This window comes from Schistocerca serialis, chromosome 3 (assembly GCF_023864345.2).
Source record: "Schistocerca serialis cubense isolate TAMUIC-IGC-003099 chromosome 3, iqSchSeri2.2, whole genome shotgun sequence".
Classification (NCBI taxonomy): domain Eukaryota; kingdom Metazoa; phylum Arthropoda; class Insecta; order Orthoptera; family Acrididae; genus Schistocerca; species Schistocerca serialis.
This window is the reverse complement of record NC_064640.1, coordinates 837,005,089-837,020,471: the sequence shown is the minus strand read 5'-3', so window position 1 is coordinate 837,020,471 and position 15,383 is coordinate 837,005,089. Positions and strand designations below refer to the sequence as shown.

General features: G+C 36.4%; 1 protein-coding gene across 1 annotated transcript in view; it reads right to left on the bottom strand.

Moving 5' to 3' along the window:
• LOC126470879 (serine-rich adhesin for platelets) overlaps positions 1 to 15,383 on the bottom strand; it is a 479,197-nt gene that overhangs the window by 33,373 nt on the left and 430,441 nt on the right. The window contains exon 17 of the mRNA XM_050098901.1: positions 4,132 to 4,264. Within this exon, the coding sequence (XP_049954858.1) occupies positions 4,132 to 4,264 (133 nt within the window). The remainder of the gene's footprint in view (positions 1 to 4,131; positions 4,265 to 15,383) is intronic.

The window sequence follows — 15,383 nt, the reverse complement described above, 5'->3', positions numbered from 1 at the left end:
TTTCAAAAAATTTAAATATGAGAAATGAATAAGCTTCTTCAGTAGAAAATTGCTATACAGCATACAGTAAATTTAATTATCATTTAATATGAGGGGTATTCATAAAGTTTAGCTATCACCCCAAAAGAATAAAGTTATGTGATTATTGCTCTTGAGGACCTGTTTGTCACTGTTTGGACTGCTACTGCCTCTTCGTGTTGATGTAATCTCCACCACAATACAGATATTGTAAGTGTCACTAAAGCACAGTCTTACAGCAGCCAATCTGCCCGGCTAGGGTCCTGGATATGCAACAGCTGTCAGAGAAGAAAATAATTTTATGTGTATCTTCAGGCATGAACGCCAAGAAACCTGCTGTTGAACTTATGTTTTAAGATAATTCTTTCAAAGAGGTTTGCTATCAACTTCTAGGAGCTGTGAGTAAATGGACCTACTTTCCAAACTTTACAGAAGCTTTCCTGAAAAACTTGCAGGACTAGCACTCCTGTAAGAAGGGATATTATGGAAACATGGCCTAGCCACAGTCTGGCAGATGTTTCTGGAATGAAATTCACTCTGCAGCAGAGTGTGATATGACACTTCCTGACACTGGATCGAGACTTGAACATGGGACTTACTGCCACATCATTTCCACTATCCTGTTTTTCTTCTCTTCTGCCTTGAGAAGGCTCAGATCTATAATCTTGTTTTCTCTTTCAATGTTCGACCACTTAACACAAGTGTCAGAATATCATTCTGATGCTATGGAAAACAGATTTCCACCTGTGCTGTGACCACTTTATATGTGATAATAAACATCATTTCTTGCTGTAATGAACCTTAGTCTAGCTCCAGGAAAGTTTGACTTTTGGTTCTAAATTTTGATTTGTATCCAGGCAGATCTTAACCGCTGTGGATACTCATACCCAGACTTGCAAGGTCATCATAACATTGTAAGGGCCATTTAGAAAATGACCACAAGGGATCATCAATTTATTGCTAAGGTTACAAAAAAAATAAATTCTTACTTTCTCTTTAATTTTCTTGTAAAGTTCACTTCAGTTCCCAATTGCCCTATTGCTTTGTGGCATTGTCCCCCAAGATTTCCTCTAATGCTAGTCATACAAGAGTTGCTGCTGTCATGGAGGGCTGACATCACTACCACATACATCCAGCCACAATCTGAGCAGCTACAAGTCATTGTTCAGGCTAGTCCAAAAAAATTATTTTTGAATGTACTAGCCCATCTGGAAAATACAGCCTTTCAGGCTCCTCTTAACCCAAGCTATACAGAACATGCAGATCATTTAGCCAGTCTAGGGGATATTGCATTATTTCTAAATTTTTTCCACTTAAATTTTCAACTGCAGTATTTGAGTACAGTTCATTCCATATCTACATCTATAATCCATAAGCCACATCACTGAGTATGGTGGAAGGTACTTTGTGTACCAGTGTGACTTCCCCTTTTATTGTTCCAGTCATGAATGGTTTGTGGGAAGAATGATTGCTGGTAAGCCTCCCTATGGCCTCATATCTCTCTGTTTTTATCATCATTGTCTTTTCACAAGATATACATAGGAGGAAGGAAAATATTCGTTGACTTCTCCCGTAATGTACAATTTTTGAACTTTAAAAGTAAACCACACGATGATGCAGAAAGCCTCTCATGCAGCACCTGACACTGGAGTTGGCAGAGCATCTCTGTGAGTACTCCACACTTACTAAATGAACCTGTAAAGAAACATGCTGCTCTTCTTTGGATCTTCTCTATTTCCTCTGTTGGTCCCTTATGGTATGGACCCGAGGCTGGTGACAAATATTCAAGCATTGGTTGAACAAGTGTTTCGTAAGTTACCTCCTTTGTTGAAGTACTATATATCCTGAGGATTCTTCCAATGAATCTCAGTCTGGCATCTGCCTTACTTGACCCGTACACATGCTCAGAGATATTTTATGGAAGTAGCTGCCTCCAGCGATTGTTCTGCAAATCTTGTAATCATACAGTAATGGATCTTTGAATGTATGTAAGTGCAATATATTACAGTTGTTCATGTTGAGAGTCAATTGCCACTCCCTGCATCAAGTATCAATCACCTGCAGGTCTTCTTGCATTTCACCACAATCCACCAGCACAGAAACTTCTCTGTATGCAACAGCATGATTCGTGAAAAACCTCATGGAACTTCTGATGTTATCCACTAGGTCATTTACATATAATTTGAAAAGTAATGGTCCTATAAGACTCCCTTCGAGTATGCCCAAAGTTACTTTTATGTTGTAAGATTTCTCTCTGTTGAGAATGACATGGTGTTTTCTGTTTCCCGGAAGCCCTATAAGCCATCACACAGTTGGTCTGATATTCTGCATATCTTGTTCATTAGGCAGCAGTGCCAAACTGTGCTGAACACCTTCTGGAAGTCAAGGAACACGGCATCCCTCTGTGCACCTGTATCTACTGCTTTCTGGGTCTCATGACTGAGCAGAGTGAACTGGGTTTCACAGGATCATTGTTTTCTGAACCGATGCTGATTCCGACAAAAGAGATTTTCAGTATCCTGAAATGTCATATTACATGGGAACAAAACGTGTTCCAAAACAGACCAACATAAGAGATACAGATGTATAGCTCTGTGTGTCTGTTTGATGCCCCTTCTTTAAAATGGGAATGTCTGTTTTCACAGGATCATTGTTTTCTGAACCGATGCTGATTCCGACAAAAGAGATTTTCAGTATCCTGAAATGTCATATTACATGGGAACAAAACGTGTTCCAAAACAGACCAACATAAGAGATACAGATGTATAGCTCTGTGTGTCTGTTTGATGCCCCTTCTTTAAAATGGGAATATCTGTTTTTTTGTTTTTTTTTTACAATCATTAAGAATGCTTTACTCCCCCACAGACTTAAAGTCTACTAGGGGAGGGGCAAATTCTTTCACAGACGCTATGTAGAATCGAATTGGTATATCATCATGTCCAGTGGATTTTCCTCTGTTGAGCAATTTCAGTTCCTTTTCTATCCCTTGGTCACTTATTTCAATATCTGTAATTTTGTTGTTTGTGTGACAATTTAAAGGAGGAACTACAGTGTGATACACCTCTGTGAAACAGCTTCAGAATAAGATGTTTAGTATTTTGGCCTTTTCTGTGTCATATTCCATTTCAGGGCCATTATGGTCACAGAATGCTGAACAAATGACTTCAATCCATTTACTGATTTAACACAAGACAAAAACATCCTAGGATTTACCCAGTGGTCACAAGATTCAAACAGAATCACACAACATTGTGGCCATGTAAGACCACCATTTCATCAGATGTTTTTTATTCCCATAAAGTGCACTGATCAACAAGTTCACTTGCACCACTTTTGAACACCCAATGAGGAACAGGGGAGAGAAATCATGTGTTGGCTGTAGGACACTGCTGCAGTGTCAGTCCAAGAAGGGAGACTCTTTTGCTCCAGCTTCCAGCTAGACATGACGTGCACAAACTCCTCTCTCTCCCAATTGTTCTCACTTAATTTTGACTTTAAACCTAGACCATTCCAGGACCTCCTTGACTGGCTAATGGTCTGTCATTCTGACTTGAGCATGACCAGTTATATTTTGTACACCAGAATATAGAAAATGGAGTTTATACAACTATTTTATTTACAAAACAACTCCTTCAGATGCCCACATCATCATTCATCTGGACCAAGACCCACCTGTACCTGTACAGAGCCAATGTTCCAGTCATCTTTACAGTGTTCCTCTTCAGAGTGAGTATAGTCACCTTGAAGAACTTTACCGTTTCAAGGTGAAAAGTAAAACTTAATGACAACTCTTAGTTCACACTCCACTTCATCAGTCGGCTGTGCAAGTTTGTTTTGCCTCCCCTAGTGATGTGCTACAGTTCTGTGGCACAGGCTTTTTAAAGTATATCAGAACTGTAGACATTTACTCAGAAAAAACCTCTGCATAACTATTTTTAGGTGATAATTAAAACTTTATGATCACCCCTCCTATGGTTGTTTTCATTTTGCTCTTACACATTACACCCTATATATTTTACAGACACATCTTTGTCATCTTGTTTAATTTTATAAAACTGGTTATCTTGATAGAAGGGCAGTACGAATCAACTATTTTTGTTGCACTGTAGTTACCATTTTCCAAGGCTGCAGGAGTTGTAGCATTACGACCACCAGAACCAAATTTACGTCTACGAACTACTTTGGGGGTGCCTCGGCGTCTTCCTGTAGCACGTTGTGGTGTTGTAATTGGATCAGCAGTTGATTTCTAAAACAGTTAAGGTGTTGTGTTCATACTGCATGTTGTTTAATCCATTTAGGATCATTAAATCTTAATAAGTATGTGAACTTCATGAAGTTAGTAGCTGTAATCTAACAACGAGAATATTAATTACAAAGAAATTGTTATACACATAAAAGAAATGGCCACATGAAGTATGATTACATTTTAGATTCTGAAGCAGCACAGTTATTAGAAGGAATATGGGAAACAACTTATATTACTTACACAGAAAACCATACTGACTTTTTTAAGATGTTTATAATATAAACTTTTCTATTTTGCTACAATATTTGTTCAATTAATCTCCCCTTCCTAGAATGATTCAGTGTGTACTGAGTTCACTAACCACAGGGAAATAAACACTGTTTTCCATAAATTAGAAAAATAAAAACTGCAACACTAGCAAATACAAAGAAAAAAATTCTGGCACAAGTGTTCAGTTTGCTACATTTTTGTCCTCTTGATGCTCATAGAATGTGGCAACCATATAACATACACAAGGTTCAGCCACTGACAGTGGAGGGCCACAACATGCATTATTCTATTCATGGCCTGCCCTATAACAGTCACTGCAAAGGCTACGTCAATGGTACTGTGCACGAAAGGCTTCATGAAGGTGGTATATATGTGAGAATACTAGGAACACCTAAACCACTTACTACTCAAGACATGAGGGAATGTTTGCAGTGAGTAGCTTATTGTGCAAGATCAAAAGCATATCTGTGGATAACTGTTCCCTTCACAAATAAGACATGGTGTAACATGCAGTATGATAATAGGCATACTTGGATTTGGAATCCAGAAGCTAATATTCTCCTATAAAAATTCATGAATGTGATGCCTTCTCAAATGAAACAATAACTTTACTGTTACTAGTCAATACTTATTTACTTTCATAGTGCATGTAAACCTGCATCAGCAAGTAGATTTACGTTGATTAATATGGCACGTATTTGTTGCATTACAGCTTTGAGTTAACCTGTGGCAGTATCTCCTGTGATCACAGGTTCCCTTTCTTGTCATGTTACTTCACATACACCACCACCATGTGTGATGTTGTATGTCACATTAACACGACATAAAAAGGGCATGTGCGCACACAGTGTGATGGTGTTTGTGATGTAATATGACAGGAAAATGAGGCAGTGATCACTGGAGACAGTGCCACAGGTTACCCCGAATTGTAACACAACACACACATGCCACATTAAACTACATAAATCCATGTGATGATGGGGTTCACACCTCCAAAACATGTTGTGGAAGTAAATAACTGATGACTAGTAATGATAAACTTGTTGTTCCAATCAGTATCAACAACAGTCACAGTGTTGATTAACCAAAAATGTTCACATTTAAAGTGATGCCTTCTGACAGGACACTTTGTGAGTGGGATTCAACTTAATATAACTTAATTTAATTTAAGATCATACTGACTGATCAAATAATATGCTTGTAAAAAATATAGATTGCCCCTTCTTTTGGGTAATAGTTATCTACACTTACAAAAAACCTAAAAGTATATCACACAGACTCACTCACAATAAATAAATAAATAAATATTAAAGCTGTGAGCAAACTGAGAAACAGAAACAGAAAAGTCAACATGCATTTATATAGGTTCTTGAGTCTATGATTACGCTCAAGTGGTGATTCTGCATTTAATGACTTATAGGGCCAGCTATGTTTCTCCAAATTTGTGACAGAAGATGAGAAGGTATTAAATACCCTAACATGTGATAATCTACATGAAAGCTCACAGCATGTAGCAAATATGCATCCAATCTTTTGAGTAGCTATGTGCAGTTTGAAAGAAGCCACATTGTCAGATACAGGGACGTACACTGGTTATTTTAACAAATTGTCTGCTATTTGGACTACCTCAACACTGCCAATGGAACTGGGAAGAAGTGCATCTTTGGGAAGCTTTGGAGAACTCTGACAGACAATGAAGTGAGAGACTGATTCAATTGTCTGCAAGCACGTTTCTTTCCCAGTCTGCACTGTGCACTATTTGCAGACACATTTCGCCATCAATGTATCATCACGTCATACAGTGTACAATCATGAAGGAGCCACTGGCTCTGAAAGATTGCATATGTAATACCTTTTATATGTGGGTTCTTGTGCCACCACTTGGTAAGCAGATTTTTTAGCTATCCAATTACATAGTGCACTATCATGGAATCTTATGGAACAGTTCCTGTCTTATAAGCATCTCAGACATAAATTACTTTAATCTTTGATGACACCAGCTTCATTGCAACTTCTCTTACCAGTGGTTGGCATAGAGGGTTCAAAAGAGGACTTGCACAGCAATGGAAAAAAAAAAACTTCACTCTTGTGTAGAAAAGAGTAAATTAGTTGGACATAAAAGTTTTCAGTGCTCTAACAACAGTAATCAAAAGTCATGTTGTACGAAACTCATAATGTATTACCTGTACAGCTCCACTTAACAAAATCCTTGCCCTTCAAATATCAAATTTTTTCTTCTTCTTCATTACTTCAAGGCTTACACAATATGCCTGTTCTGACTTCACATTTTTAAAATGATCTTTTTCTCAATCTTTCAACATTTCTATTTCCTGGGGGCTTGCATTTGCAATGACAGCAATTCTATCTTTTTCCATACATTTAATGTTTTGCCTCTGTTTCTCCCTATATTCTTCCACTTTGTCATTTGAGTAAAACATTTCTAATTCCTCTCATATATTCCCATTTCTTGTAAGAAGTAACCATGGAAAAATTTTAAAAGTTTCATTTCAACAGAATGTGTGTTATTGTCTATTTTTTTTTAAAAAAAAAAAAAAAAGAAAAGAAAAAGAAAGAAAGATTCACTGCCATAAAGCATGACAGGGACCGTCACTGTTTTTTAAAACTTAATTTTGAGTCTTTCCTCAAGTTGTTCTTTAATATTTTATATGTAGTTCCACATGTATGCTGAAATATATCAGTTTTATTCTGTATAACATGATGGTTATTTAAGTTAATGTTTCATGCTAAATATCTAAAACAGGAGACTAGTTCCAGTGCTCCATCTTCAATAGCAATTTTTAACTGGACTAGTTTTCCACAGTGAGCTGTAACTTTAGTTTTAATGGTGGATACATTCAGGATGTAGCATTGCCTTCCCAGTTTGTATAATCTACGTCTACATCTGCATCCACACTCCACAAGCCACCTGACGGTGTGTGGCGGAGGGTACTTTGAGTACCTCTATCGGTCGTCCCTTCTATTCCAGTCCCGTATTGTTCGTGGAAAGAAAGATTCGCGGTATGTCTCTGTGTGGGCTCTAATCTCTCTGATTTTATCCTCATGGTCTCTTTGCAAGATATACATAGGAGGGAGCAATATACTGCTTGACTACTTGGTGAAGGTATGTTCTTGAAACTTCAACAAAAGCCCGTACCGAGCTACTGAGCATCTCTCTTGCAGAGTCTTCCACTGGAGTTTATCTATCATCTCCATAATGCTTTCGAAATTACTAAATGATCCTGTAATGAAGCATGCTGCTCTCCATTGGATCTTCTCTATCTCTTCTATCGACCCTATCTGGTATGGATCCCACACTGGTGAGCAGTATTCAAGCAGTGGGCAAACAAGTGTACTGTAACCTACTTCCTTTGTTTTCGGCTTGCATTTCCTTAGGATTCTTCTAATGAATCTCAGTCTAGCATCTGCTTTACCAACGGAAATGGTCATTCCATTTTAAATCACTCCTAATGCCTACTCCCAGATAATTTATGGAATTAACTGCTTCCAGTTGCTGACCTGCCTTATTGTAGCTAAATGATAAAGGATCTTTCTTTCTATGTATTCGCAGCACATTACACTTGTCTACACTGACACACCAAATTTTGTACGTTTGTTTCATTTCTGTATTAAGACTACATCATCTGCGTATAGCATAGAGTTCAGATGATAGCTTCATATGCTTCATTCTTAAAATTTTTTATGAGCTCTTCAATGTAGTTGTTAAAGAATGCCATTGAGAAGCTACACCCTTGTCTGATGCCTTGATTTACATTATCTCTTCTGTTGTTTATGATTATTTTGGAACCTTTATATAAGTTTATGATTGTCTCTTTCTTCTGTTATTGTCCACAGTCTGGTTCTAATGACTGAGTCAAAAGCTTTCTCCAAATAACTAAAAGCAACATGTGTTTATAGACTGGTGCACTCTAATGACCTCGATATCTACAGGATGTTAAACCCTAATCCTCCTTACTTCTTCCTTCTTAGAATGGCTTCTTGTCATTTTTCTTGACTTCTAGAATGCTGAAAATACTATCATTTGGGGTGTGTCCCTTTCTAAATTGAGTATGCTCTTTTTGCAGGAATACATCTCCTGTTACTCTCAAGCAATTACCAAACATTTTTGTGTAAACTTTATAAACTGTATTTAAAGGACGTATATCTCTGTAACGGTCACATACACTCCTTAATCCTTTCTTAAAAGCAGAAATTACCTCTGTAGTCTTCCAACCAGCAGGGACTTCATAACTTCACCAGCGTTCATTGAATAAATGTAAAAGCCTTTATGGGAACAGGATACGATTATCAGTCAGATGCAATAAATATCCTTATTAAATTCCACATAGAGATATATTCACGGTTAGTCATAAACATGTACACCACTTGAGATACAGAACAGAATTAAAAACTAACATGGAGGCTCGGCAGAGCAATAAGAATCCAAAGATGGTGTTAATCACGGTCGATACGACCTATCAACACCACACCTTAACTCATACAACATCCCTCCATACTTAATAAGTTCAATATATATTCCATCTGAGCCATATGCTTTTTAGACATTTTAAAACTGGTGCAGCTCATGTAACATTTTTGATTCAATGTCTTATTGTATCATGGAGTCACATATTCCCTGTTTCTTGCAGCAGTTTTGTTATGCCATACTTTTTATAATGTTTTATCCATTCTTATTTATTGATTACACTGATTCTAACATTGTCCCTTTCTGATTGATTTAAGTTTTTCAACATTTTATTCATAAAATTCTGCCTTTCTCTTCACTGTTTGTAATCAATTAATCCCAAGAATATTGGTGTGCTTGTTTCATATAATTTTGCTTATTTTTGTAAGGCTGCTCCATTTCTTTGGTTGTGTTTGTAGTACAAGCTGATGCCTTTTTTTTCTTTCATGGCTTCCTCTATCTCTGAATTCCATGTTCTAAATATCCATATTCTTGTTATTTTCTTTTAGTGGCAGCTCATGCAATATTTTACCAATGTGCGACAATGTGGTGGACTATAGCCTTTTGATTTACAAGAGTAGTAATTGTAACTAAATTGAATATATTAATTTTATGTATATAAATTGAACTGTTTAAACATATTCAAATTTTATAACTAATTATTTAACATTACAAGGAATAAAGTAAAATGAAAAAAAAAGCTATGGTTGCAACCAGAATCGAACTCAAGCCGATGAACTGCAAGTCGGTGCACTTGACCACAGTGCTACCAAGCCAATATGTAAATTGCTTCTCAAAAATCCCTCATACTCTGTGTGTAAATCATTACAGAGCATTTTATGGCACAGTCAGTGGAAATATTCTAGGAACCTAAAAGGGCTATCTGTCTCCTCCTACTCACATGGTTTGAGGCAAATTGGTGAGCCTCATCCCACATCTTCCTGTTATTAGATTTACATTTGGAGCAGATCTACCTGATTTTTAATTCTCACTTCCTCCTACAAAGATCTGGTGGAAAAGGGTGATGAGATCTGTCCAAAAAATTCTGGGACATTTGTAATTTCATGCCAATGGTGTGTTGGAGTGGAATGTGGTTTGCATCCGTACATATACCAGTGTTTAATGTGTAACTGCCAGAAATTTCATTGTTGTATGTTTGTTAGTTACGTTTCACTGCTGTATTGAGTAGAACCTTGTGTCGTAAAGTTTATAAATTTTGATATGGCAAGGTTAGAGGAGCAATGCCTCTCCATTTAATTTTGTGTGAAACTCAAGAAAACCTTTACAGAGACACACCAAATGATGACGAAAACCTATGGTGATGAGTGCTTAAAATGTACTTGGTGTTACAAATGTTCACATGGTTTAAAAATGGCCAGACAGAAGTTAAAGATGATCCTCACTCAGGACACCCTTCGACTGTTACTGATGATGCTTATGTCAGGAACCTCAACGAAACTGTGCATGCCAATCACAGACTGATTGTCCAAGAGATTGCTGAAGAATGTAACATTTCAGTTGGATCATGTCATGAAATCCTGACACAGTATCTAGGAATGCATCGTGTTGCCACCAAGTTCATCCCATGGCTCATGAGTCAAGACCAGAGAGACCTTCACCTCACAATCCATGAAGAGCTTTGTGATTATGTAAATTAGAAAGAGATGTTCCTTAAGAGAATCATAACTGGTGATGAGATGTGGGTCTATGATGTTAAGACCAAGGTTCAGTCTTCACAATGGGTTGGGATAAGGTTCTTCAAGATCAAAAAATGGTCATCAGGTCAGGTCAAATGTCAAAGCCATGCTGATAGTTTTCTTTGACTTTGAAGGATTAGTTCATCATGAATTCATGTCACAGGAATAAACTGTTAATGAGCAGTAATATTGGAACACATTGCGATGCCTTCAAGAAAATGTGAGAAGGAAATAGTCTGAAATGTGGCAAGATAATTCATGGCTCTTGCATCACAATAAGGCACCCACATATTCATCACTGTTGGTGTGTGACTATCGCACAAAAAGTGAAATCACTGTGCTGCCGCATTCTCCGTACTCTCCAGACCTGGCCCCTGCGGACTCTTTTTTTATTTCCAAAGTTGAAAACCCCATGGAAAGGATGAAGATCTGAAGTAATAGACAAGGTAAAAGAAAATTTGCAGATGGTACGTCACATGATCCAGCAAAAGGCATACCGAGACTGCTTCTAGAAGTGGAAATGGTATTGGGAGCAGCGTATTAATTGTGGAGGAGAGTATATTTCAAAGGAGACCATGCACAATAAGTAAAAGGTAAGGGTAGAAAAATTCTGTGGACAAAGTTCTGTAATTTTTTGAATAGACCTCGTACTTTCACACTAAATTTCCTCATACACTCTCTCTTGTTACTACCCTTCTAACTTACAAGGGTAATAACCATAACTAAGTTGAATATATTAATTTTACATACATAAATTGTACAGCCTAAATACAATTAAATGTTATAATTAATCATTTAATATTTTGAGGAATAAAATTAAATTTTTTAAAAATTACGGTTAGTAGACAGAATTAACCCGAGCCAGAAAACTGCCAGTCAGTGTGCATGACCTCTTGGCCTGGTACCATTATGTCAACTGCTCCTCAAGAATCTCTCATACTCTATGCTTGCACAACTTGTTACACACAGTTTCAAAGAAAAATACTGCCTGGTGGTGTGATTAATATAGCACTCATAGTGCTGGAATGGTGACATCACATCAGAACATGCACAGTCAAAAATAGCTGCATCCCTTCCCAGAGCTGATCATAGTGTGGCTGATCGTCATGTCAGCACTTGACAATGGGTTCTAGCTATCGCAGAGATAGTTACAACACATTTTTCTGTCCATTTTATTTGTATACCAGCTCACATTCAAGGAGAAATTGTGTAATTTTAGTGCAATTTCTGGCACACATAAAAAATGGCATAATTTTAGTGTGATACTTACAGTGCACTGTAGCACACTAGCACATGATAACTGGCCACCATCAATTTATTCTTTCTTCCAACTGCATGAAAGGCTGGTTTTGTACACAGCCTTTAATTTTATTCAAATCAGTCTCTGTATGATAAGCTGTCAGAGTGCTTAGTAGATATTGCTGTAATCTATGTTGGTAAAGTTTTCTGATTCTTTTCTCCAACAATAAATATACTTTGAATATTTCTTCTGAAGAATTGGGTCCCTTTTTATAGAATTTTTCCCATTTGTTATTGATGTTTTAATTCCTACTAGCACAAAATGATCTGAATGTAGACCTATGTCTAGTTCCCTGTAAACTCTTACATATTGTATTTGATTTCTCATTTTGAATTCCTAATAAAGTTACCTCTTATGAATTTTAAGCCTTGAGCTGACCACATATATTTATATGAATCAGTTTTCCTGAAGAATGAGTTGCCTGTTTTTAACTGATTGTATGTGGCAAACTGCCTCAGCTCTCATCCATTATCATAAATTTCTTGTTCTCCAAAAGTGTTAACAACTTACGGTATTGGCTGATAACCAATGCTTGCATTTAGATCTCTATATATTATAACATGATATTTCTTGATTACTTTAGCTAATTTTTTTTGCAAGGTGTCACTTAAAGTTTTCTGGTCTATTCTTCCATTCCTCCTTCTGGCGGGTGAGGAAGAGGGGGAGGGGGGGTTGAAAATTGAAAGACAACCTGGTACAACAATCATTTTACTCAGATGGTGAATTTTTAAACCTAAATTACCAGGGTCAGGTTGGTTTATAATTTTACTGCCAAATAATGAGAGGAGAAAGGAGGTGGGAGTAGAAAGAAATGTCTGACTTTCACTCATACAAACTAGGAACCAGCATTACATTCTGCTCCTGGTACACAGTAACACTCCAGTTTCCCAGTTTTATATGAAGTAACTTGTAATAAGAATTTACATATGGTAAAGGCACAATATTATTCTTCACTCTGTGTTATTTGGTTTCATACAGAACAGCAAGTAGAACATTTCAATGTGGCAATTTATAAATAATTTGCTGAACATAATATGTATAACACATTCGATGAAAAATTAGCTGTGCCATTCCAGTTTCATTATACATCACATTCTGATAAGAAATATATATGCTTTAGTCTGTAGTCGCAATTTTGTATTTAGCCTACTGCCTACTGGTTACTGGTTTCAGTACATAGTACCATCTTCAAGCCATCCCAGGACCAAAATGTTCCAGTACATAGTTTGAATAATAATCCAAGAGAAATTTACAAAATATTTTTTTGTTATGATAGCAACATATGATACAGAGCACAATCTTAAAATGTATACCTACCCCATTACCCCTGGCATGCAGTCATAATGCTTGCTTCTCAAGTAAGTGTGCCAAATAGTAAAAGTAAAGGTCAATGCAAATTCTGCCACACAATGTAAAAGATATATAAAAAATAACATAAGTTATGAAATTAAAAAATTATATAACAAAACTAAGAATAAAATAGTTCCCATTTAATAAAATGTCAAAAGCAAAGTAGCAAATCCTTGTCTCCATGTTTACATTTACCATTTGTATTTGGTTTATATCATTATAAAACACAGATCTGGTCATCAACATAATAACAGCATTATATATTAAAAACACAAAATTATTTTTATTGAAAAGAAATTGAGCATCCAGAGGGAAGCAAGCATGATGAGTGTATGTCAGGAGTAATGTGCTATCTATATGTTTTGCTATCACAGTGAGAATATATTTTATAAATTTCTCTTGCATTATTGTTCTAAGTAGGTACTGGAAGTTTTCGATCATAGGATGGCCTGAGGATGGTACTGTGTACCAAAACCAGTAACCAGCAGGCTAAATACAAACAGTCTGATAAGCTTAATAACCTCACAAAAATTTCATCGTTTTGTGATCTATATTCTTTATGTGTATCATTGTTACCAATTAATTATTTCTGTATGTGGCACTGTTAGTTCCTGTGAAATGATTTGTGGATCCCCTACTTTACTGCAAAAAGACTGACAGTAGATGTACAAGTCTATACCTCCTACATATGAGTACCTGAGAAGACAGTGTTCATCGCTATTTTGTCGAAAGTTGACATGGTGAGAAACGTGGCTGTTGTACTTAAGGTTTATAATTTATACAAAGAACAGCTACCAGCCACATGTATAGTTTAAAAAGGTTTATTATCTTCAGACCATGACCAGTTTTGGATTTTTCTTTACAAATCCATCTTCAGATGGCAGATTACAAGCATTCTTAGTTGGACCTAGTTTTGTTTGTGTCATTCGTTTGCTGCACTGGGAAAGGAAAAAAATATTTTTGTTGTCATATCAGTAACGGTATTTTTTTTTAATTTTTTTAATGAAAGATTTACTTCTTTTACAAGATCTAATTGCTCATGAGATGGTTTTTATAAACATTAGTAAACTTGCAGGTTAGTGTACTTACGAGCTGTGTAGTTCTGCCTGACAAAATATTCGTGCATTTATGTTTTCGAACGCAAGCTTAATACACTTTGCAATATGCACTATGTGAGTGCTATTCCAGTCAATGGACCTCACTTTCAACCTCATCATCTTAATTACACACGCAGCACACACGAATAACATTTACAAAACGTGGCCCAGCTTCACATTACAAATGAGAACAATATTTGCAAAGAGCTTACAGTCAAAACGATGTTAACTTACAGATGCTGTATAGTCAATATGGGTACAGTAAAATATCTCTTTGATATTGTATGAAATTAATCTAAAATGGGATAAATAAAATTACATACAAATGAAATTACAAACATTATATGTAGTACAGAATTACTGTATGTTACTAATTAGTTGTTACAATAGTAGGAGATAAATTCTAATATATGACACAAAATGCAATGCACATGTTTTCATTATGCAATTTTTTTTCCATGACATATAAGCAGTTTTTGGGACCCGTATACTAAATGTTTTTGATGGAATATTAGGCTTAAGTTATTGTAAAAAAGTGAAAGCTTCTTCAAAGTTATTTAGGAAGGGGGTGTTAACTGACTCTGTCTGTTCATTCAAAATGAGATCAGGGAACCTATTTTTATGTGTATGAATCTCAATCTCCTCTAGGAGATTCAATGTGAAACCTTTGTCTTTGAGGTGTAATATCTGCAGATTGTTTTCTATATTCTCAACTGTATGATTGTTTTCTGCAAGATGGGTGGCAAAAGCAGATTTTCTTAGGTTTTTCAGACGTAGGGCATCAAGGTGTTCCTTGAATCTTGTTTCAAAAGCTCTACCTGTTTGGCCAATGTAGAATTTAGGACAGTTGTTACACTTGAGTTTATAAATTCCAGATCTTTTGTGGGGTATGCTATTGTGTGGGAGTGAGTGTATGACTCTTTGATGAAGTTCGGGACTGCAT